General features: G+C 45.1%; 2 protein-coding genes across 2 annotated transcripts in view; one reads left to right on the forward strand and one right to left on the reverse strand.

Annotated features, from left to right (window-relative positions):
- The first annotated feature begins 3415 nt into the window (after positions 1-3415).
- On the forward strand, positions 3416-5329 carry hexim1 (HEXIM P-TEFb complex subunit 1). The gene has a single exon (XM_061089445.1). It carries the CDS (start codon positions 3755-3757, stop codon positions 4835-4837), a length of 1083 nt encoding a protein of 360 aa, XP_060945428.1. The 5' UTR covers positions 3416-3754; the 3' UTR covers positions 4838-5329.
- A 2930-nt stretch (positions 5330-8259) lies between these two features.
- arhgap23a (Rho GTPase activating protein 23a) overlaps positions 8260-23518 on the reverse strand; it is a 70286-nt gene continuing 55027 nt past the window's right edge. The window contains exons 8-24 of the mRNA XM_061089444.1: positions 20076-20231; positions 18985-19096; positions 18836-18875; positions 17954-18091; positions 17557-17865; positions 17406-17467; positions 17177-17295; positions 16099-16217; positions 15854-16006; positions 15449-15527; positions 15273-15346; positions 15099-15188; positions 14863-14988; positions 14728-14769; positions 13959-14052; positions 10608-10639; positions 8260-10514 (exon numbers count right to left, since the gene is read on the reverse strand). Coding sequence (XP_060945427.1) covers positions 9081-10514; positions 10608-10639; positions 13959-14052; positions 14728-14769; positions 14863-14988; positions 15099-15188; positions 15273-15346; positions 15449-15527; positions 15854-16006; positions 16099-16217; positions 17177-17295; positions 17406-17467; positions 17557-17865; positions 17954-18091; positions 18836-18875; positions 18985-19096; positions 20076-20231 — 3179 coding nt within the window. The 3' untranslated portion in view covers positions 8260-9080. The remainder of the gene's footprint in view (positions 10515-10607; positions 10640-13958; positions 14053-14727; positions 14770-14862; positions 14989-15098; positions 15189-15272; positions 15347-15448; positions 15528-15853; positions 16007-16098; positions 16218-17176; positions 17296-17405; positions 17468-17556; positions 17866-17953; positions 18092-18835; positions 18876-18984; positions 19097-20075; positions 20232-23518) is intronic.

Genomic DNA, 23518 nt, shown 5'->3' on the forward strand with positions numbered 1-23518 from the left:
CAGGGGCGACGAGTTTCACTACAGAATAATACAAAATCACTGGTCTTATTTTAAATTTGAATTATCTTTGATATATTCTTTAAAAAAATGTTAGAAAACATGAAGGTAAAAACCCATACCGCAACATTCTCCCCCAAAACTCACTGAAAACAAAAGTGACTTTTGTGTACTTAAGAGTGCAGATGGTTGTCTGCTTTCTGTCTGCCATTTCATCAGGGGGCATCTATCTGCTGAAATATGTTAAATACTAAACATTTTTAGGTCCTTGGTCCAATGACTGTTTCAGATAAATAAAAAACCGAGGTTGAATGAATGTATTTTCTCTAAAGAAGTCTTGCTCACAGAGAGAGAGAAAAAAAACCACCTTTACTTCTAGGAGGGAACAAGCCACACTTCAATGCCAGTTAAATTGGGGAACATCGCCCCCTGTTGGTTGTTTGAAGTGACAGCTGAAATCTCAACAAGAACAACAACAATCAATTCTGTAATGTCAAATTCATCTCCTGTGGCCAGATGTCTGTAAAAAGAGAGGAGCCGTACTGGAATCTTTATTTGTGGTGGTGAGATGGAGAGGTGATTGAATCACGGGGGCACAGGCTGCAAACTTGATTGAGTCTTTGTAATGGAGTTGTACAGGAGAGCAGGACTGGGACAGGGCTCAGCTGGGCGGTCTGGAGCTGCTCCTGTCCATGAAGGTATCAAATGTGATCATCCCTGGTCCACAGGCATCCACACATGGGATTGTGATCACACACAGAGAGAAAGAGAAAGAGAGAAGACACACACACACACAAGTAAACAGGTTTGGTGGGGTGGGTGGAGTGTGCTTAAAACGATATCTTTCTTTCCCTCAGTCATTTAATGCAGCTTGGGTATTTGGTGTTTGCCTCTCTCTGCCACATCTCTTGCAAAAACACCAATCTGGAATCTGCTTCTTGAAAATGTAAAAAAGCCCAGCCCTGCCATGCCTGGATGCATGTCAGCCAACGCTTCATTTCACCCTTCAAGGCCACACATACGCCTGTGACCATTTCTATCTTTCATCTCTCCTCAATTGCAGCAATAGCCAACGTTAGACGGGCCGAGAGATTAAGTCATGCCTGCTAATCCTCACAAGCTGGGATCTATGCAGGAGCAGCTTCGGTACCGTTGGCCTGGGCTGCTCTTTGATTGGAGAAGATAGGAAGGGGGGGGTAAACCTGGGTATGATTTCTCAATCTCCGTGGTCATTAGGTTTCATATTAACTGCAACACATCACCTCTTCCTCAAAGGACTCCCTGGCTCAGCTCGCTCATTTGCCAGAGCTGAAACTCGGTCTGCTTCTATTAGTAGAGACACTGGGCCTGTGTTGTGTTCGAAGCCACCGGATTCCCAGTGTTGGGACAGAGCCGTCAGCCACCATAAGAGGTCACCCACTGGATAACCCACTGACTGACTGTTGCAGGAAACTGTGAGGAATGAGAGCTCACACAGAAAGATGAAGTCAGTGTGTTGACTCCCTCTACACAGTGTAAAGACACAGAGTGTTGCAAGCAGTCCCTCCAAGTGTGTTGGTGAAGAATGTGCATCCCAATTTTTATATTTTGGAATAGTTTAAGTTGCAAGAACAAGGCTGAATATTTTTCTAACACTGATTTATTTAAAGCTGTTTATTTTAAACCTGACCACCTTTATAAAGAAAATGAGAAACGATAAGAGAGCTAGTATAAGAACATTTTTATTTTGGTATGCAGAATACAACTGGAGCTTAGTGAGCAGCAGTAAACTCACTGGAGGCTCAGGGCTGCCTTGCAAGATCAGGGCCTGTCTACTTCCTGAAACTGAACTAGTTCATCGAGGGTCTCCCATCTCATATCATTAAGAACAAAGTGTGTTGATAAAACTGTTTGCGTATTTGTACACAACGAGAACCACACTGTCCGACAGGAAGTACAAATACATATGTTGAAATCGATCGTAATTCTGTAACACAAAACTAACGTTCCTATCCAGCAACTAATCTGACCCAGGATAAACACAGGCCTAGTTAGCAGATGGCTAACGCTGGTGATCTTATGATCGTTTAGCCTTTATTCACTTTGTAGTGTTCGTAGCTCTATCGATTAATATATGCGGAAAACATTTCAATGAAAATGAATAACACATCATTGTTTATTAACTTTTTACACAACGTAGTAGCCTAAGCTAGTTAGCATTAGCTAGCTTCATGGACTGTGTGGAGTTCTCCCAGATTCAAGTTATTATCTTATAAGTAACATGGCGCTGAAAGGTTACGTTTATTTTACTTGTGGCGTATTTGACTGAACATTCATTGATTTGCTAACAGTTTAATTTTGTAGCGACACCACAGACGCTCATCTGCTAACTAGCGTCAACGTTTGGCTAACGTTAGCTAGCTAGCTTATCCTTAGCTGTTAACACGACACAACAGCGCAGGTCTCACACTGCAGATCAGAGCACGAGTGGAAGAAGATACTCAGAAACACTCTGCACCGGCCCGAGCACTGCGAACCCGACCACTGAGCCCGAGTGAGTCCGCCTGACCCGCCCTTCGCACGGCGAGGGGCTCAGAGCTGCGCTCGCAGCGGCAGCTCCACAATGACTGACGTTTGTTTACGCTGAATCCAGAGTTGTCCTGAGCCGCTGCCCCCTCAGTGTATCACTCCGCGCAGCGCACAGCCTGTTTATACGGAAACATTCACAGATCCAAGGGAAAATGGACCACGTGTTTTCACCACTGAACCAGAACAATTATTTGGATTTTTAAACGTGTTTATTTACTTCTTTTCTGATGTGAACACACTGCGCGGACTAGTTTCCGTCAGAGGTTGTCTTCATTCTGGCTGAAATGTAGGAGGGAGTTCGCTGTAGCATTAATTCGACTTGTGGCCACGTGGACAGCAAGTCGAGCTAAACTCTATATTAACATGTATAACATATTCTTTTTTGTTTAAGTAACGGGGCGATGTAATTTATAAGTATTTCAACCAACTTGTATTCCGTCAACTGTCCTATTTCCCCCTTATTGGTAAATGGTAGCTCCCGTAAAAATGCCCCGGACTGCTTTCTTGGTGTGGATTACGTTCTTTTGATAGACTGCCACGCCGTCCAATTAGAAAATACTTTAAGCTTAGCAACAGCAAAGATGTCCTCTTGTCCAATGGACGAAGAGGAGGGCGGGCTTTACCGGACTGAAGATTCTACAGTATGATTGGACAAAATGCTTGTCAGTTGTGGTAGAATTGTGGGCGTTGGAGTTCGCAGGGGCCCTCTCCGCCACTCGCTTCACCGATATCACAACAACATGTCCCACAATGCATCAGGCGCGACGTGCGGCGGCATGCGCGCGGCGCAGAGGCGGAGCTACTATATAACCAGGAGCTCGCTGTTCTCGGGGAACACACTGGACACCGTGGTGAGGGAGGAACGTGTCTCCGGCTGAGCGACAGCTGTGACAGCAGCGAAACAGTTAATGGGAGTTAGCGACAGTTGCTCTGACAAACCCTCGGAGGAGTAACAAGTGTGTAGTGCTCGGAAGTTCACTTTTACACACTTTGTTGTTTTTTTTACACACCAGCTAAACTTCCGTCAGGGACCCTTGTCTCCTTCTGGCATAAGAATCATTTCTTTGAGAAAGAAGAAAAAAAAAAAGTTTGACGTCTTTTGATGAACTTTTTGAAGCTGAGATTCGAAAGTGTTAACGTGGTTTAGAAAATGCGTTGAAGCGGATTGGATCGGATCGGATCGAGCAGGATGACGGAGCCGGCGGAGCGGAGCCAGCATCACCTGAGAACCAGCCCGTCAGGTGGGAGCAGCCGGGACCCGCTGGAGCATCTCCCGGTCAGCGGTCGGGCAGGACCGGTGAACGGCGACAGGGGGCGCCAGAGGGAGCAGAAGCGGCGGCAGCAGCAGCAGCAGCGGGCGGAGAGCTGCGGAGACATCAACACAGACAAGTTATGGCAGATGAGGGGCGGTCAGAGGGGGGTGTGCCCTGCCGTGGCAGCCGGAAACCTGCTTCCGGTGTCCCCGGTCTCAGCGCAGGAGCACCAGAATGCCGGGGTGAAAAACGGCGAGGACGCCCCCCTGCAGGACACTTTGGACCAGGTGCCGGAGGAGAACCTGCACATCGACTCCGACACCGGCCTGGACGCGCGCCTGGGCAAGAAGAGACACCGGCGCAGGACCAGCAGGAAGAAGCGCAACTGGAAGCCCTACTACAAACTTTCCTGGGAGGAGAGGAAAGCCCTGGAGGAGAAAGAGACTGCCAGGGCTTCCCGCCTCAGGGAGGAGATGTTCGCCAAGGGGCTCCCGGTGGCCCCGTACAACACCACCCAGTTCCTGATGGACGAGCACGACCGGGAGGAGCCGGACCTCAACACCGAGACCGGGGGCAAGCGGCCCTCGGGGCTCGGCGGTCGCATGGAGGACACGGGCAGCGAGGAGGAGGTGTTCGACAACAACGAGGAGGAGGACGAGGATGACGGCAGCGGCGGGGGAGGCAGCGACGGCATCGGGAGGCCCGGGAACGCAGGTGGGGAGTTTCTCCAGAGAGACTTTTCCGAGACCTACGAGATGTACCACGTCGAGAGCCTGCAGAACATGACCAAGCAGGAGCTGGTGCAGGAGTACCTGGAGCTGGAGAAGTGCATGTCCCGCATGGAGGAGGAGAACAACCGGCTGAGGAGGGCCGCGGAGCCCGGGGGTCTGACCGTGGAGAGCTCCCTGGTCCGGCTCCGGGAGCTGGAGCGGGAGCTGGACAGACTGAGGGCCCAGAACACGGAGCTGCTCCTGCAGAACCAGCCGAGCAGCGACCGGGCCCAGGTCGCCACCAACTAGAAGACACTAGTTAACACCGTTTGAAAGAGGTAACACAACGGGACTATTGCGTTTTAAAAAAGTGTCATCGGTTTTTTCTGTAATCAGTTTGTCATCAGGACTGTTGGGTCCTTGCATTACAATGCAATACTTGACGTTTATTTTCTATTTGGACTGTAAAGGGTGTCCTGTTGTTGTTTTCTTTTTTCAAGATGAAATGTAAATACTTCCAAAAATATTGTTCTTTTTATAAAGAGAATGTATTTGACAACGCGAGGATATTTTGTTGGTTCCAATTGAACATTTACTCTTTCGTTTTTGATTTTGATCAAATCAAACATTGTATGTTGCCCCACCATTTAATAAAAAAAAAACAACACACATAATAACAAATGACAGCTAATTGGGCCAGCTTGCAAAATACTGTTTTGCAGAAGTCAATTCCAGAGCGGACATTTTAACAGTTGTGTGTTAATATTAAGTTCAAATAAAAATTTTGAAATTCTGCCTAAACCTGTCGTGTGTTGTGAAAAGCCTGCTCCGAAACAGGAAGTGGTTCCTGAGCGCTGCAGCGTGAAGACACTGTACGTGGCTGTTCGTCAGCATGTTGATAATCACAAAGCCTTTCTTGTGGGGATCCGGACAGAAGACATCAGTGGGCCGCGAATAGGAGGAATACAGACTGAAGCCAGCAGCAGTATGGGGGGGGGGGACATGATGGACATGCTCTTTATGAAGGTTAACCCACTCTTGAGTAGGGCTAGACCGAGTAATCCCTTGATCGATTCAAATCATCCGGTATGAGTCTTCCATAGCTACATATATGTTTTCCTATTATTTTGTAAAATAAACGATGCAGAAAAGATGTGCAGTTATGTCTACATTTACCATAATTAATTTTAAATATTCTTATCAAGTCCTATAAAGTTTTTACATTTAACTACTTAGGATAATTTAGGTCCAACTGTAAAATATTAAGACTCAATTATGTCTTTGTTATAAGGGTTTAATAACATGAGAGGGTGTTGCATCCGAATATTGGCATCGGTATTGGCCTCCCAAATCCTCATGGGTCAGGTTCTATTCTTGAGTAAAATCTATTAAAGATAGTATTCAGAAAGGTTAAAGAAAAAAATATTGTTCATGTCAAAATCTAAAGGATCCACCGCAAATGGTGTTTACCAGAGATCTAAATTTCGGTGAAAGGATCCTAGTTTCACTTATAGATTCAGTCTTTGAGCTCATATTCACAGGATCTATAACTATTCAAGAGCCCAACTGTTTAGTCATATCAGTGAGTAGCAGCATCGGCCAGAATTTGACCGACATTTGGTGATTGCCTCATTTCAGACTATTGCCTGTAATAGCAGTGGAGACTTTATTCATGAAGTCACTTCCCTCCAGCAAACCGCTCTGTTATGTTTAATCTCTGCATTGACGCATCTTAGTTTTACTTCCGGCATCAACCCTCAAACATCCTCCCTGGTGTGGCTCTATGATCGAGTGAATTAAAAGGTACAGTGTCAGTATTTCCGAAGAAGTTTCCTTCAGGAGGAGAGGTAATCTGTGCCAGTGTCTGTAGAGACCGTATCCATCCACAACCTCTAGAGGGCGTTATTCAGCTATTAGAAGTTGTCTATTAAAGCACAAGTCTTCCAAAATCCCACAATCACAAAAACATAACACACATGTAATTATCTTTTTTTTTTTTTTAAACATAGTTCTGTTTATTTACATATAACCTTGCTTTAAAGCACACAGCCATGAGGGGAAATGGTTTCAGGTGGACAACCTTTTTTTTTTAAAAGTCCAGTCATTTTCATATTAGTTATACTCAAAAAGCAATTCCAAATGTACACAATACAGTATGTTACATATGAAGATAGTATGTACAAAAGATTTTAAAAACACAACAAGGAGACATGAGGGGGATCACATTTCAAACAACACACAGCAGCTGAGTTGATGAAGTGGGCTGTTGGTTCGTCTGTAGACGGTGGGATGTTGTCTGTTCTGACCTCAGGGAGTTTTTGTTAGGTGTACCATATTCACACACTGTGGATCACCAGGCAGAGAGAGAGAGAGAGAGAGAGAGAGCCTCAGTTTGTTAAGGGAAACAGCGGCTGAGAGAAACCTACACCTCCCTCTGAGCAGCATCAGTAATAGCTGTGTGATGCCTGTGTTAAAGACAAAGAGAGTGCATAGACATGTCCTTGGCGTGAAGTGTGCTTCTTCCTTTTTGATTTCCTCTCAGAAAGACCGCTTGTATTTGATGCACATATTCTTTGGGTCGGTGCCTCAGTGAAACCGTCAACCACAGGAGAGGAGGGAGGAGACCCAGAAACAACACAAGGAAACGGAAAGATAGGAGCTGAGCATGGCACTGCAGAAAGAAAACACATTCCAGAAAAAATCATCAGGCACTTGTCGAAAATATCTTGAGGTAAGACAAGACTATAACTTATCATTATTATTATTATCATTATTATTATTTTAGTTTTCACTGGGGTTTGATCTTTTGGTCTGATGAAAACAAGCGAGACTCTGGTGACTTTGGGAGCTGCGCCTCCTGCTTGTGTTGTTTTCTGTTGGCACGTTGGCTCTGAAACGAGGGAACTATACGATTGTTAGCAGGTGTTCTGTGTTCATGTCCTCGAATGCACCGCTTCCACAGTCAGGGAGGATTTATTACAGCCTGACCTCGTGGAAAAGTCCCCGGTCATCTAACCTCAATGTAATAAAAGTGCAGACGGACGAACCCTCAGAGGGGATGGGATGAAAACACAGTGAACATGTAGCCGTTTCTACGCACCACATAATATTTTAACAGTCTGTTAAACTCTGCCAGGCTTCCCCTCTGGCTTTTATCACAAGAGAGGATCTACTTTGTCTCGAGCTCAGTATATATGAGCAGATCTGTGAAGGCAACGCTCAGTAAACCCAGACACGAATATCAAAAACAAATAATGAGGTCAGTTGTCACAGTGTGGCTCTGAGCTGCCTGCAAACTGTCCAATATGGTGTAATAATTAACAGATTACATTGTTTTTATCTTGCTACATGTTGATGCAACACTGCTGAATATAAAGTCCCCAGATAAACTTATTTCTAAGACTTAATCAAGATAAAAGTTGTCTGCAGAGTGCTGAGAATCAGAGAGAAAGGCCATCGATGAGGAAATAAGGAACAGGGTTAGTCGTGTTTATCTCGTCTCCTCGGAACAGGTACACCCAAGAGGTGAAATCACAATAAAAGTACTTTTTTTCACTTTAATACAAAATATATATATATATAATATATATATAGAGAGAATATAAAACAAAAAAAATTATATATTAAGGGAAACATTTTCAAGTAACATCTTGAAAGAAATGACTGTGCACTTTGTACGCACGTTTTGTTTTGTAAACCATAAAAAAAGAACTAAAAAAAGTGAAAACAAATTTGATAACATAATATTTATATTTACAAGGTTAACTTAACAAGGCTTTGTACAAATGTTACAAAAATTGTTCAACACAAACACCTGCACGCTCGGACATCATCACGAATATTGTTGCGCAAAAACATTATAAACACGTAGAGAGAGAGAGAGAGAGAGAGAGAGAGAGAGAGAGATGAGTGTACTTTGTGTCTCTGACCTAATGTGTGTGTCGTTTGGAGATTAACAGTGTGTGTGGTCTGGGGAGTAACAGATAAGGAAGACTGATATGAAAAGATCAATTGACATCCCTCTTGAAATTGTTTTACCCTGACTATTAATTCTTCTGGCTCACAGACGTTTGTAATTCCACTTGATAAGAAGCACCATTTTTTCTCAAGAGACACAGGAAGGTCGCGTTTCCGAACCCTCCTCTGGTCACTTGAAGGGGTTTTAACCCTGTGTTTACGTCTGTGAGCCAGGCTGGAAGGAAGAGAAGACGGGAAGGACGCTCGGTGGCTGCTCACATGAGAATTCTTGGCTGTGACATTGATTGTGATGAGGTCTGTTTGTGTCTCTGCCCTGTTCCTGTTTATTTTCTATAAAAGCACACATATAGGAAAGAGAGAAAACAAAAGCTTTGGCAACACCCGAATGCCCCTCGCCATGCAAACGGAGCTTATCAAAAAGAAAAAGGGTGGGCTGCTCTGACGGCAACTAACCACAACTCTGTTCACGCTGCTGGGGTCTAATGACCTGCAGGGGGGGGGGTCTGCAGCTTGGCCGGACCCCAGCCCCCCCGAAGCCTTCCTTGGACTGGAGGGTGGTGTTACCTGGCAAGGCTCACAGGTACTGGTGGAATCTAGAGGTGGGGACTTGACGTGCAGCCGGTTCTTGTTCGAGAACGTCTGCATCCCGAGGCAGCCCTGGTGATTTGACCTGGTTTTGATTGATAGGGGACAGGGGGAAGTCATTGAAGATCATAGTGGGTCTCTTGTCGGACGTCTCAGTCGGGGAGGCCACCACGGTGTGTCGGCGCCAGGCCCGCCTCTTCCTCCGCGTCTCGGGGGAGAGCGGTTTCCGCAGTCCCACGCTGCGCAGGTCGTCGGCGGATCCCAGCAGGCGAGCGCGCACCTGCTCAGCCAGAGACCTGCCGCCAGGGCCGGTCGGGGTGAAGGAGGCGGCCTCGCAGGGCGGCAGAGCCGTTTTGGGCCGGGCAGGGCGCAGGCTCTCCTGACTGCTGCCTGAGGAGGGGTTGGCTCTGGATGCGTCTCTTCTCAATCTGGGCGCACCGTCCGACCCAGAGCCGGCCCCGTCGCACTGGGCGGCGGCCTCGGCCAGCTCCATCAGGTCCAGGGAGCGGGCCTTGGACTTCTCCGACTTCATCTTCTTCCTGGCAAGAGTGTCACACTGGATCAGCTTGTGGGAGTTAAAGGAAGGCCGCGAGTGCAGTCTGTGAGTGGTGGAGGAGGAGGAGAAGGAGGAGGACGAGGGCGTGGTGGAGCGCGCCCCTCCTTCACTCCTCTCCGCAGAGTCTGGTGTGTGTGTGGGCGGGGCCAGCAGGTTGGTGGGTGAGAGCACCGGGGGTTTGTAGTGTGTGTAGAGGAAGCTGCGCGGGGCGGCTGGCGGTTGTGTGTTCACCGGTGTGTCGGGGTGTTTCTCGGGTCTCTCCTGGGTGAGGGAGCGCGAGGCGAAGCCGCTCTCGTTGTCCGTCTCGCTCACCAGCTCGCTGGTCTCGTCATCGGCGTCGTCCCCCCTCCCCTCGGACCCCAGGCTGCGCCCCAAGGTGGAGAGGGTGGAGTAACCGGAAACGATGGAGCGTGCATCCTCCGGCGATCGCCATGCCGGCCCTTTGACCTCTGCCCTCGGCTCTTCCTCCTGAAGCAGTATCACTGCCTGTCTTCCTCCTGCATCCTCTTCCTCTTTGCAGCACGGCCGACTGGGAATAACCGCCGCCACCTCTTGTTCTACCTCCTCTTTCACTCCGCTTTCTACAACTTCCTCATCTTCCTCTTCTTCTTCTTCTTCCTCATCATCGTCATCTTCCTCCGCCTCTGCCCGGGGAGCAGTGTCCCCTGCAGGAGACGCCGCCTCCTCTCCCTCCTCTGCCCCTAGATGTCCGGCTTTGATTGGCTCGTGCTCTGAGTCGTCGTCGGTGCTGCTGCCCACGCGGCGCCCGTTATGCCGCTTCCTGCGCTTGCGGCCGGACACAGCTGACATGATGGACAGAGTCAGGAAGTCCTTCGCTGTGAGGTCCTTCTTTGACCCCCACGACCCCTGAAAAAGGGGGAAATGTAACTTTGAAGCTCTCACATATGTTTCACTTGTGTATAAAGGTTCACTGTTATTTCATGACGTAGGAGATATTACCTTCGATTTAGCTGAGTCACTGTTGGTTGAGTCTGGGGAACGAGAAAATAGAATAACGCTAAGTGGGTCAAATCCAATAAAGGGAACAAAAGGTCAGAACAGTCACGGTGAAGGACACAGAGGCAGATTGCGTGATAAACACTTTTTTTTTATAAAAGAACAGATTGAAACCTGCAGCTGATCAGCTCTTCTGTTTAACAAATTTACTCCTCCATGCCACAGCGGGTGTTTCCCACCTGCTGTACAGGGGGAAAAACCCGCTATGACATCACTGATTCAGGTGCGGCTACAGACGCGACACACCTTAAGGTTTCTGTTTGGAGGGAGAAGCGCCGCAGCAGCTAAAGCAGCTAAAGCACAAAACTCCTCAGCTAAATTTTCAGGAAAATGTCTGCCTCTGTGCCCTCTGCCCCCTGACGGACCCCGGCACAAAGACACTGAATCACACACTGAGGGAATATGGAGGATGATTGGGTGGGGGCAGGGTTTTGTTGATTTGGGAAAGGGGGGGTGGGGAGCATTAGGAAACCACAGCACACACTGATGATATCACTGAAAAACACCGATGGCATCAATCAGTGAGAGGAGAAGCGTTGGGAGTGAAAGCGGAAATAATCGACAGCGTGAAGTGAAACACAGTCCCTCACAAACACAAACGGACGGACACACCGACGCAGGAGGAGAAGCTGCGTCGTCTAAATCTGGAGAGAAACCCAGGGGTAATGGAGGGGGCGTGGCTTCCTAAGGTGCTCTAGATGGAGTCGTGTCTCATGAACCAACATCAGTGGTAAAAAAACCATTGAGGGTTTTCACCCATCTCTTTGTATCAGATACACCTCCATTAAAATCCAGGAAAAGACTAGGTTTTCCCAGAATGCAGCTCAGCACGAGGGCCTCACAAGTGATAGTGATGTGATATTTCCAGTCATGGAGAAAAAGAAGCCTTTCAGAGTAAAAGCCCCAGGCTTTAGACCAAATATCAACCAGTCAGGTGTTAAGACTCTACTGACACACCTGTAACTACTAGTCCTGAAGCAGTAAATTCCTGTTTGATTAGCTGAGCAGCAAAATGTATTTCAACCATAACTCCAGTTTGATTTTGGCTTCTCCTTAATATGAAGATTCTCTGATTTTCTGTTTTATCTCATTGATAAATAATAAAAGAAAAACATTGATTCAGTTACATGGGAGATGGATGCTCTCTCCGAATGTCCGGCTAGTTAATAAAGCATTGCTAGTTCCTGCCAGCCCAGAACACACTATGTTGTTCGCTATTAGTTTAATGAAAATTACATTTTGTTCATTAAATCTTCCTTGTTTTAGTAAATCCATTGCATGTCCTGCCCATATTTGCTTTGGTCTCAGAACCGCATAGTAACAAACTGGGGGCTTGTCTGGGATTTTAGAACCTGACACCTCTCACTCAACTGAACTTCCTCTTTGTGTGCAGAGTCGACTTCACCAGAGAGTCATGGTGTTTGCCTTGTCCTAGCTACAGCTGCACTTTGGGAAATGAAAGCTTTTCTTAAAACAGGTTTAATATTGATTGAAAACCCGCAGGTAAAAGAGGTTTGGTTGTTTACAGCTGATGTTGCCGGGACTTCAAAGGGTGGAGGTGAGATCCTAAGGATTAGACTACACCCATGGAAATTCTTCTCTTGACGAGTGGCCAGAGGCGACTGCTTCAGATGACAGAGGCCGTTGGTGAGGGACTAGTCTCTCAGTGACAGAGCTCACTGGTGTACACTGGTGTGTCAGACACAGCAGCTTTAACAGGCAGACAGCATCCAGTCATCCATTAATGCATTAGTCAGACTGGGAAGACTACGACCTGATATCAGGCCCACTTAATAGGAAACAATCGGAGATTTCAAGAATAAAGTAATATTAAGAATTCAAAGTCGTAAATTTATGAGAATAAAGACGTAACGTAATGAGAGTAAATTCATAATGTTGTGAGGATATAGAGGGGGAATATTAGGAAATAAGCATGTTGACTGTGTTAAATAGGGCGTTATACTTTAATTTAGGTTTCAAATAACAAAAATTACAAAATACTTTATCTTTTAGCTCATCAGCAAAACATACAGGAAAATGAGTCTATTCTGAAGAAAGAACCACAAAGACTTGGTTTGTGGAGGAGGAAATATTTAGCAGTGGTCCACTGTGAGTTATCATTGTTTACTGCTTTTACGATTTTCAAAGAGGTGTGGTTATTTCTCAAGAAATAATGAGATTGGTTCGAGATTCTAGATCCAGAGGTTTCTTTTTCCTCATTTACAACTTCCCTCTCATAATATTACGTCCTTCTTCTCAACAATGACTTTCTTTCCAATAAATTAAGACTTTATTCTCAATAACAACTTTATTCTTATAACATTACAACTTTATTCTTATAATATAACGACAATATTCTCGAAATCTCCCCATCTCCCATGGCCCTGTGGTCGTAGGAGACACAGAAGTGACATGTTCTCACAGACACCTCCGCCTGACACTGAGAGGGACACACCGACTTTCAGGAGGGTAATGGAGACCATGGACACACCAACCATCACCACCTCGGACACTCTCTCACACAAACACTCCCCCATTATTTCACTTTCCCAATATGATGCACTGACACGGTTACACACACACACACACACACACACACACACACCCACACACGTGTATTGCCAGGGGAGTTCCCATCCTACCGCAGTGGCTGCTCCACAGGCTCAGCTAAGAAAAGGAAAATGCAGAAACGTACAGAGAAAGTGAAAGATGAGCAACGTGGAGTGGGGGGGAAAAAAAGAGGTCAGCAGAGAGGAGAGAAGTATCGGCACGCTATCGAGAGACGGTCCAAGTGCTATCGGACACAAGGCTTAATTTCTTATGCTGCATTCCAGTTCTGCTGGGAAGTAGGGAATTCTGCTTTCAAACTGGGACAAACTTCCAACGAGGAATTTCAATCAAGCGAGGAATGCAGCCATCTGACTTCATGCCAGGGCTGTCGACACTTGAGAGCTTTCAAAGTGTTACCAGGAAAAGCTACATTTAAAATAATTAGTTATGTGTAGTCCTAGAGGTGAATTATACGATAATCTATGTTGAATCAAGTGTATTTCTTGAGACTTGATAACAAAATCTAACAACAGAGCACTTATTATTTCATCTAAAGAAAAATCTGACAGCTGGACCCCCCCCCCCCCACCCACATTTTATAATTGTGACGCACTGGATGGGAATTTCCTACTTCCTGTAAAACAGAAGGCAACAGTATTTTAGGGTTGGCAACTACAGCCACCCAAATGCTATCATTCGGCTCGGTTAGAGCTCGTGGTGACTGGCGGCTGACAGCATCCTCACCTGAGGCCTCCCCGAGCAGACCGGTCCTGCCGATGTTGGGCAGCAGGTGGTCGATGTTGGGGACAGGCTGCACGTCCTCCGCTTCCACAGGCGTCTGCAGGGAACGGACACAAATGACATTCAATAAACCAACAAAAGGCTGCGGTTTAATCCCTGAAGCCAGCGGGTGACCCATATCATTCATTTACCTAAATTTCTAAGAGATTAAGTGAGGCAGCGGCTGCATACTGATGAGACTTTATACTGTAGTTATAGAAACAGGATCAGTGTTTGACAGATGCGGTTTTTCTCCAGCTTTTGCATAGATGTGTATCTGTGCTCTCAGTCATAGAGATAAAACTACAAGATAGAATTTGAACCACGACGTGTCACCTCACGAAACGGAGGGTGACCTCAGGGTTTTATCAAACAGCAGTATGACTCCACTGGATGATAAAAAATAGTTTGATCAAACATTCAATTTTAATTTTACTGTGAATATTAGAGCCCGCCTGATTTAATGATAAAACTTGTCCGAAATGGCCATTCACAGACATATCCAAATCTGTGTTTATACTGATATACAAGTTTTACTTTGTGGGATAAACAATGCAGAAGAGATGTGCATTTATGATTAAATCTTATGTAAAATGTAAGTTGATGTTCTTAATTCCTGTATTTTGCTGTACTTGTGTTTAATTACGCACGTAAAGGTTTTCACTTCATATGTCTGAATAAAGGATTACTGTGTATGTACCATAAATAAATAGCAACAACATGACAAACATACCTTTTCATCCTTGTCTAGTTTGTCAGTGAAAAACCAGATGTACTATAAAAAATGACAGAGAGAAATGTTCAGCTTGAAAATTATTATTATACAGATCTATCAATTTTAATAGTGTTTGTGTGCGGCGTCTCTCACATGCTGGATGAGCGTCTCGACTATCTTGTAGCGGTCAGGCATGTGTGTGACCATGTCTTTCATGTTGTCCTCAGACGTCCGAACCAGCGTCGGCCCGAACACCAGCGCCAGGTTACGAGGCTCCATCTGCACAGGAAGAGACACAAAAAGGGCGTTGACGACCACAACGTCTCAGAGCTGCACCATTACATTTTGAAATACATATAGAGCTCTCTCTCTCTCTAACCCTCACGCACCTTGTTTTTATCTGCGCTGTCTGCTACCGTCTTCAGGTGACCAACCAGGAACTTCAGAGTGTGGAAATAATAATCAGGAAGGTCTCGGATCTGCGAAAGAGAAACAGGAAGTGTTAACCAAATGAGTAAATGATCCTGTTCTACCTCCATTGACGAATACAAACAAGCACGTACCAGTTTCTTCATAGTCTTCAATCTGTCAGTTGCATTGTCCATCCGATTTGCATCAATAAAGTCGTTGTACTTGTCTGTACAGAGAATACATGTTAAAACAAGTCACACGAATGATAAGACGGTTTAAATTGGATGCGTGGCAGCGTGTGTCCACACAGTGTCATGTGTGGACTCACCGTTGGTGAAGAGCGGCTCTGGGAGTTTCCTGAAGAAGGATTTGAGTAAACTGCTGACAACGTTCAGGTCCTGCCACTTCTGATGACAGGCAACAAAACAAACAGAGGAGTCAGGGATCACTGAGTTTAAAAATCTGTATTTAATTATACATTTTTATTGAGTGAAATAAAACTGCTAAAGCCTCTGTGGTGTGAGTGAGGCTACATCCATAGTACACATTTTTGTTTGAAAACCATTAACTCTGCTACAGATAAGCTTTGTCTCAAAACCACTCCAGAGTTTTACAGATGCTAAAACTGAGAAGTTTGCACAGAGATTATTCTTGTTAGAAAATGCTGTGTTCAAATGAAAACATTGTAGGATGGATTTAGCCTAAGCGCCCCTGTGTATTTATAATGCCTCACCTCCTCTGCAGGGTTGATCTGATCGCCCTTGTTGAGCTGATCCTGAAGCATCGACACCACGGCGTTATTCCCGGGGACCCTGTAGATTCCGGTGTATTCCAGACCCATCTCCTCCACCAGGCCGCAGCAGATCTCCACAATCAATGGGATGAACTGAGACAGGATGGAATCACAAATTTAACTCTCAGTTAAAAAAAGAAAGAAAATTAAAGCTTTCAGCTACAGAGGGAGGTGATGTTGCTAACCTTGTTAATTACACCAGGCTGACAATCCTCCAACCTCACACCGAAAGCTTTGGGCCCGGCCTTCTTGGTTTTCTTCATGATGTTGATGCCCCACGGAGACTTTGGCGGGCTGCTCTCATCTGAGGACAGATCCAACAAAAGACTTTAACACAGAGCCTCAGTGTTTAGGTTTATAAAGTTCTTATGATAAAAGCTTTAATGAAAATTCACAACACTCTGGTCCTCTGCTATCCAAAAATATATATTACTCAATGGACTGGTAATAACTGCTGTGGGGTCCTTAATACTGTGGAGTATTTAACCTCGAGGTAAATGTGGAATTGATTATTTCTATAAGACTTTCCCCAAATATACAGATCAAAGAATCTATGGAATCTATATATTTTCAGCTCGTCTTCATAAAAATATAAATAAGTTTGTTATTTTAATTTATTTACTCGTCTTTTTTTCCCCAGTTGATTATTTATCGTACCACTGTTGACTGAAATCTCAATCTTTATATACATGCATATACACACATTATAGATATAGACCTACTATGATGTTATTTTGAACATATGTTTTATTGTTTTGATATGAAAGCCCTGCTAAATCCTTTTGGGAATATGTACTATGCAATCCACTGTGTACACACACTGCTGTAGTTTGGATGAGTCAGATATTTCATTCCTGTGGCTCTGTGCTACTTGTGTTGTTGGAGAGGTTTGTGTTTATCAAGTAAAAAATATGATATGGTTACGGTTAAAATGTGTTTAAAAAAGCATAGACTTCACTTAGCATTAGTCTTAAACTGTGATATTATTCAATCAATAATAATAATGATCATAATAATAATCAATCTCCATAACTTCTAATGAATAACAGTGTCTTCACAGGAAGAGTGAATTTGACTTAACAAAAATATGAAAATGAGGAACCAGTTCACAAGGTGTGAAAGTAAAATGTACTTCCTCCAAGACTGATCTAATCATGAGTGTTTTGTCTGTTTCTGACCATGTTTCTAAACATGTCCTCCATTTCCATTTGAGGAGAGAATGTGCAGCACAGTGGCAGATTTTTTCTTTCCCCCGACACTGACCTTTGCCATCTTGTTTGGGGGAGCGTGGCGCTGCGGCAGCGTTCTCCGTCTTGTTCTGCAGGAAGGGAGGCTTCATGCGGGCCATCCTGGGAGACGAGTCTGGCTTGCTGCCTGTCGGACTGCAGGGGGCGACAGAGATACGTGTTGAGTTCAAGCCGTCAGCCATGACAACAGACAACAGAGGCAACAGTTGCTTCATTACAATAGAATGTATAATCAGGGGACTCACCTTTGTTTTCTGTAATCATTCAGTTTTTTATTGATGAGGGCCTGTCTGGAAAATCCAAGCTCCTGCAACATACAAAACAAATCAACAAATGGATCCTGGGATTTTCTCATGAAAAACACACCACAGGTTCTGTACAGGTGTGACCTCTGACCTCGCTGTCTGTCTTGCTGTTCTCCCTGATGACCTTTATCCAGTCCAGCATCTCCTCCCGGTCCTCCGCCTGCAGCAGGTACTCACAGAAGTCCTGCGTGGTCAGTCGCAGGGCGTGTTTTCGTTTGGTCTCACTGTATGCGATGTCCACCAGGCAGCCCCGGATGCTGATAGGCTGGTCGTCCTCCGCCGAGCCACCGATCGTGGCCCCCCGGAGCACCGCCTCCCGCTTGTCCTTGTAGAGGAACAGCGAATGGGAGCGAAGTATCGAAAAGACTCGCTTCCACGGACGCATGCCGCTGCCCACCTTCTGTGAAGGAAACACAAAATGTCGCGTGAATGAAGCGTCCGCCTGCTTTTCATTCACCTCAGGTCATGGTCGAGCTCGGTCCGCTCACCTTGCCCTTCTCGGTGAGGATTTGTTTATAGTGCAGCCATCCTTCTCTCCGCACGTCGCTGTAGGTGATGTTTCCCAGCTCGGAGGTGGAGTGGCGTTTAGATCGAACCTCCTCTGCTGTCCCAAGGTTGTCCAGTGACTGAAACACACACATGGAGAAGTTTAGAAACCTTATTGATATTTCAGATTCGCTATTATTTGGCGTCTTGACACCTGGAAATTGAAATCTGAATGTATTAAAACAATAAAAACTGACAAAAAATAAAAGAAACATAGTTGTGGGTCAAATTGGTGTTCACTTTGAATTCACTGACTTTAACGAGGGTTTAGTTTCTTTAGGGTTTGGTGTTGCATTATTTTGTTTTGTGATTTCCAAGACGACTGTTGCTTCATAACATCATTTAGCAAAAAATGTAAGAAATTCAGGAAGTAACCATCCTGGCCGAAACGTTCTGACATGTATTCAGCCTCAGGTCACACAGCTGGGAAGCTTCCTACACAAAGTCTGAAGCAGCTCTGGTACAGTTTTTAAGTGAAAAAATATTTTCAATCACGGGATTGAGTATTAAAATGTTCCTCTTACAAATAAGAGGTCAAAATAACATTTTGGAGTCTCGTCAGCTCCTTGCCGGGTTCCCCTGACAGGGCCCCATTGTAGTTTGTTTCTATCGCTGCTTCCCTCACAATGGAAGAAATAACAATGTTGTTCTGTTTATTGTTCACTGTCCAGCTGTCTTCATATAGCACTTGGACATAACATGTGAATGCTACAGCAGCAGACCTGACAACAATAGAGGATCGAACTCAAGATAAGTGGTGAAAAACAAGAACAGGATATTAAAAAACAAGGGATTAGCTGATAAACTATTTAATTTAAACTCACCCCGTCGGTGAAGAAACTCTTCACTCTCTTTGGTAGCCTCCTGTAGAGAAGAACAACACAACTGTCAAAAATGTTGGCCCGCAACTTCAATTTGAAAGGTTTCATTTTGATCCAATGAAAATCTCCGGGGTCTCTTCAGCAGTACTCACGAGAAGACCCGGCCTTCCTCCCTGAACGTGTTGAGTCCTTCGTCGCATGACTTGGAGCGCTCCGTGGTGATGGCTAGAAGATAGGAGGAACGGCGACTGGATTTAATACTGCCTGCTCGATGGGAGGAATGAATGAACAGAGAGAGAGAGAGAGAAAGAGAGAGAGAAGAAAAGAAAAAGAGACAGAGAGAAAGACAGAGTGTTGATGTAATGCCAATCACCACAGTGGACGGTGTTGGATTAGGAGATGGGGATAGCGAAGGGAGGGAGCAGGAGGTGGCGGAGGTCCCGAGTGAGTGAGTGACGTGGTGAGGGTGGGGGGTGGAGGGTGGGGGAGATGAGCTGGAGCGTTGGGTTAGACTTTTTTATTCTCACCACTGGCATGCAGGTTTATAGCCTCTGTGAAACCCAACTATCAAATATCATGCAAGTCCCAGTTGGTCCATTTAAAACCAGACGTGCACATTTAGTTGAAACTCATTGACTTCCATGCACAGACAGAATATCATATAACATATTTTGAGCAAACATGTTTTTCTTTGTTTCAAACATGCAATCTACAAATCTGGCATGCAAACATTTTACAGCAGAGATAAAAATCCCAGACATTTTTGATTGTAACTAAACCCCAAAAGTCTTGTTTTCAAATTTAATTTCAAATAGAAATCTGCTGCTTTCAAGAATTTTAAGTTTTTAGGCAAAGTGTGGCCCTCGATTGAGGAAAACTTTTCCTTTGTATTTGAAAAAGTTTGAAATTGGCAGATTTTTTTTGACAAAACAAGACTTAAAGTCATACAATTCTTCAAAAGATGCAAATTATAGCAGTGACAGACCCTTGCGCCGTAGCGGATTTTAGCACTTGGGTAGCATCGTAAGGCCATGATGATCTTTACCCACAGACAAAGATCTCTGTAGCCTTACGATGCTTCAGAAACGAAACCCATTTCAAAATCTCATGCACATTTATCCGGCTCCCTTGAGCGATACTCTACTGAACATCAGTAGATATTCTTTATGGATCAGGCACTTTCCTGCTGCATGCAGTGGGGGAGAGAGCCAGGGAGGGAGGCAGGGAGGGAGGGGGCACTCACTGCAGTCGTGTGAGAAGAGCCTAGTGATAGGGAAGGTGAAGGTGGGGGAGGCGGGGCTGGTGACAACGGCGGGCGCCGAATTCATGCCGCTGGACACCACGGAGGACGCCGGCACGTGGCGGGCGCGCAAGTCGGCGCCGGGGCTGGTTGGCTCATCTGTTGGAGGGTTGGAGGGTCAGAGGGTAGCGGAGGCACGAGGAGAGGAGAAAGGGTCGGAAGAGAAGGAGGAGAGAAGAAGAGAAGGATTGGGTTAGGGTGTTAGAGAGAAAAGAAGTCAGAAGGGAAAGGAAACACAGCAGGGGTTAGATCAGGAGGAGGTTAAGGCCAGGAGAGGGTTTTTTAAGGGAACGGAACGACGAGGAACCACAGGGTTACCGTCAGAGGAACGGGACAAAAGAGTGCATTTCACAATATCTTCACCTTATATTTAAATTCCATTCTTTTATCTGCAAAAATAAACACATGCAACAATCCCCCCCTCACATGAGGCCTTTCTTGATTCCAGCGGAAAGAAAGACCGCGAACATCTCAACGTCATAAACGAAGCAACAAAAGTGTCTCAGGAAAGAATACACATAACTGAAACCTAATCACAAAGATATAAAGTCACACAAGTATATGAGAGGCAAATATAGATAACACACAATGCTGTACCTGTGTCGCCAGTCGCCATATGAAGAGTAACTAACAGAGGAGGTATGTGTCACTTCATGAGAATTATCGGTTCCAGGTTTCAGTTCTTTATGAAATCTACAGTACTACAAATGTACAGTACATGTATGTAATGTCATGTAATCTGATACTTGTAATAGATAATAACATAATCCAACAAGTACAGAGTAGAGGATTGTGGGTAATTAAATGTAGATATAAAGGGAAATGTGTGTGTCATTAATTGAGCTTTATTGTTCAAGAAGACAAAGGCATAATTCAGTTTTATAGGTCACAGAAGTCTCAATAGTTTCGGATGTAAAAGGATATGAAACCCATACAACACATACACACACACAAACACACACTTCCGTACTGACAGAAAGTTTTTTCCGCTGACGTTTTCAAGGACTAAAATGCTGTGAGATTTTCTCCGTGTGGAAACAACAGGGGGCAGCAGAGAGTCAGACAGCCCTGCACACCAGAGAGCCTGAGTCTGAGATCCACCCCCACACACCACCACATGGTCTGTCTTCAAAATTCTTGTTGGGGTTTCTCAGTTTTCCATTTAATCTCACTCCCTGATCCTGTTTTTCCTCTCTTGTTCCTTGGCTCCCCGTCCCAGCATCTTTCCCTGTAATCTAATCTAACATTACTGATGCAGCATCCTTCACATTCCCCCATTTTACTTGCTGTATCTCCTTCCCTCTGGCGTTCCTCCATCTCCCATCCTCGCTGTTCTATTCTTCACCCAGCGCCCGACACAAGGCGGAAACAATCCCAATCTGGGACGAGGAATCTGCCTGTTTACAGCGCAGCCCCCGAAATAGTCGGGCTGTGGGTTTAACAAAGGCCGTCATTAACAGGCAGCCAGGGAGTGAGCTCAGAGCCACGAGGCCCAGATGGACCAGCAGAGGGGAGTAACAAGCCACAGCATACTGTTACCCTCACCGTCCTGCCTCCATCCTGTTTCATACGTGGAGCTCAGCATTCAGACATTACACAAGGGGAAGAGACGGAGAGGGAGAAGAGAGAAAGAAAAGTATGAAAACGATAAAAGAGGAACAAATAAAAGAGACTAAAGAATCACTGAAATCCAACATGACAATGAAAATGCATCATATAACTAGTTTGACCGATTTTACTGAGTTGCAGGATAACATGATGCATTGCTATATATATATATATATATATATATATATATATATATATATATATATATATATATATATATATATATATATATCATATTGGATTAGTTTAAAAAGTGCATTGTTACCAAGCGCACAGCACAACGGACTTTATTCAGTGTACGTACTGAAGACTGAAGATATACATTTTAAGATATCTCTATATGTTCTCTGAAACACCCTCTTAAATTTAAAACAGTGCACAGCTGTAAGTGAATTGTGCTCGAATTATATGACTGTAATCAAGGTTATTAGGGTTATTCTGCCAAATATTTTCATCATTTAGTTGGATAAAATATCGGAAATTAGAGAAAATTCCTCTCAAAGTTTCATTGAACCCAGAATTATTTCGTTTATTTATCATGTGAGAGAAAACAGCAGCAAATTATTTTAATGGAACAGCTGCAACTAGTAAATGTTGACAGTTGTTGCTCATAAAAATGATTTAAATGACATAATGTCTAATAGATTATCAAAATAGTTGCTGATAGCTTCCTTGACTCAGCTTCTTAGGCACATTTTGGTCCTTAGGGTTAGGGTTAAAAAAAGCGTTGATGCCTCAACTTTTAAACACAGACAAACAAAACAGACATAAAATAAGAGGGGGTAAAAGAGAAAGAAAAAAGTGGCGAGCAAGAACTCCAATGGGGGGGGATGGGGGTCTATTGCCTGCAAGTCAAACCACAGGGGACAAGCAGCCCATTTGGATCGGGACAGAAGCCTGCACAGAGGGTCTCGGTCCTGGTGTGTCGTGTTCAGGGTCCAGCCACTAACGCCAGACACACAGACCCACACAGACACACCAACCCCTTCATCTTCCACTGCAGCACAATGGCAGCATTGAGGGACGGAGCAGAGTGTATGGGCCCCTACTGTTCCCCACAAGGACCACCACAAAAACCTCCTGGTAATTTACAGCCAAGATTCATGCTGAAAGACTCTAAGTGGGCACAGAGTGAAACACTGCGTCTGTCGACATGCCTCTTCCCGCTTCATCCACTTTGTGCGAGCTACCAAAATAGTCCAAATACTCCCTCCAACTTGGATACCTCCACACAAGTCGTCATAAAAACATAGTTGCCCTCAGACACAACGTGCCTTTGTGCTCATTATGTCAAAGATAAGAACGCGGGCCTATTAAATCGCATGTTCCTGAGGAGGCCCGAGATCATATCGGCATCTCTGTCAAAGAGAGAAAGGGACGAAGAAGGAGGGAAAGAAGAAAGAATGAAGAGAAAAGCTAGTTCTTGTCTATGGGGAGAAACTAGCCTAGTTTCAGTTTATGGCCATTAAACGTGTCCCGGCCTGCAGCTCTGACTGCGTGGTTTCATTTAATTCAGGTGAAGGGATGAGACGAGAACGTGTTCTGACAGACAGACGGAGAGAGAGATGCCTGCTGCTTTGCTGATCCACTGGATCAGTGAAAGCTCTCTTTAAATGACTTTATCGAGAGAGTGGCTCAGCTCAAACAACGGCGGTCATTCCAAGTCGGGTCAGAAGCTTCCAAGTCAGCTGATTCCAATCTACTCGGCATTAGGGGAAGCGGCGGCTGTTTTTCCTCAGGCTGTGACGGAGACTTTGTCTGCCTGTGGTTTGCCTGTT

Source organism: Limanda limanda, chromosome 17 (genome assembly GCF_963576545.1).
Source record: "Limanda limanda chromosome 17, fLimLim1.1, whole genome shotgun sequence".
Classification (NCBI taxonomy): Eukaryota; Metazoa; Chordata; class Actinopteri; order Pleuronectiformes; family Pleuronectidae; genus Limanda; species Limanda limanda.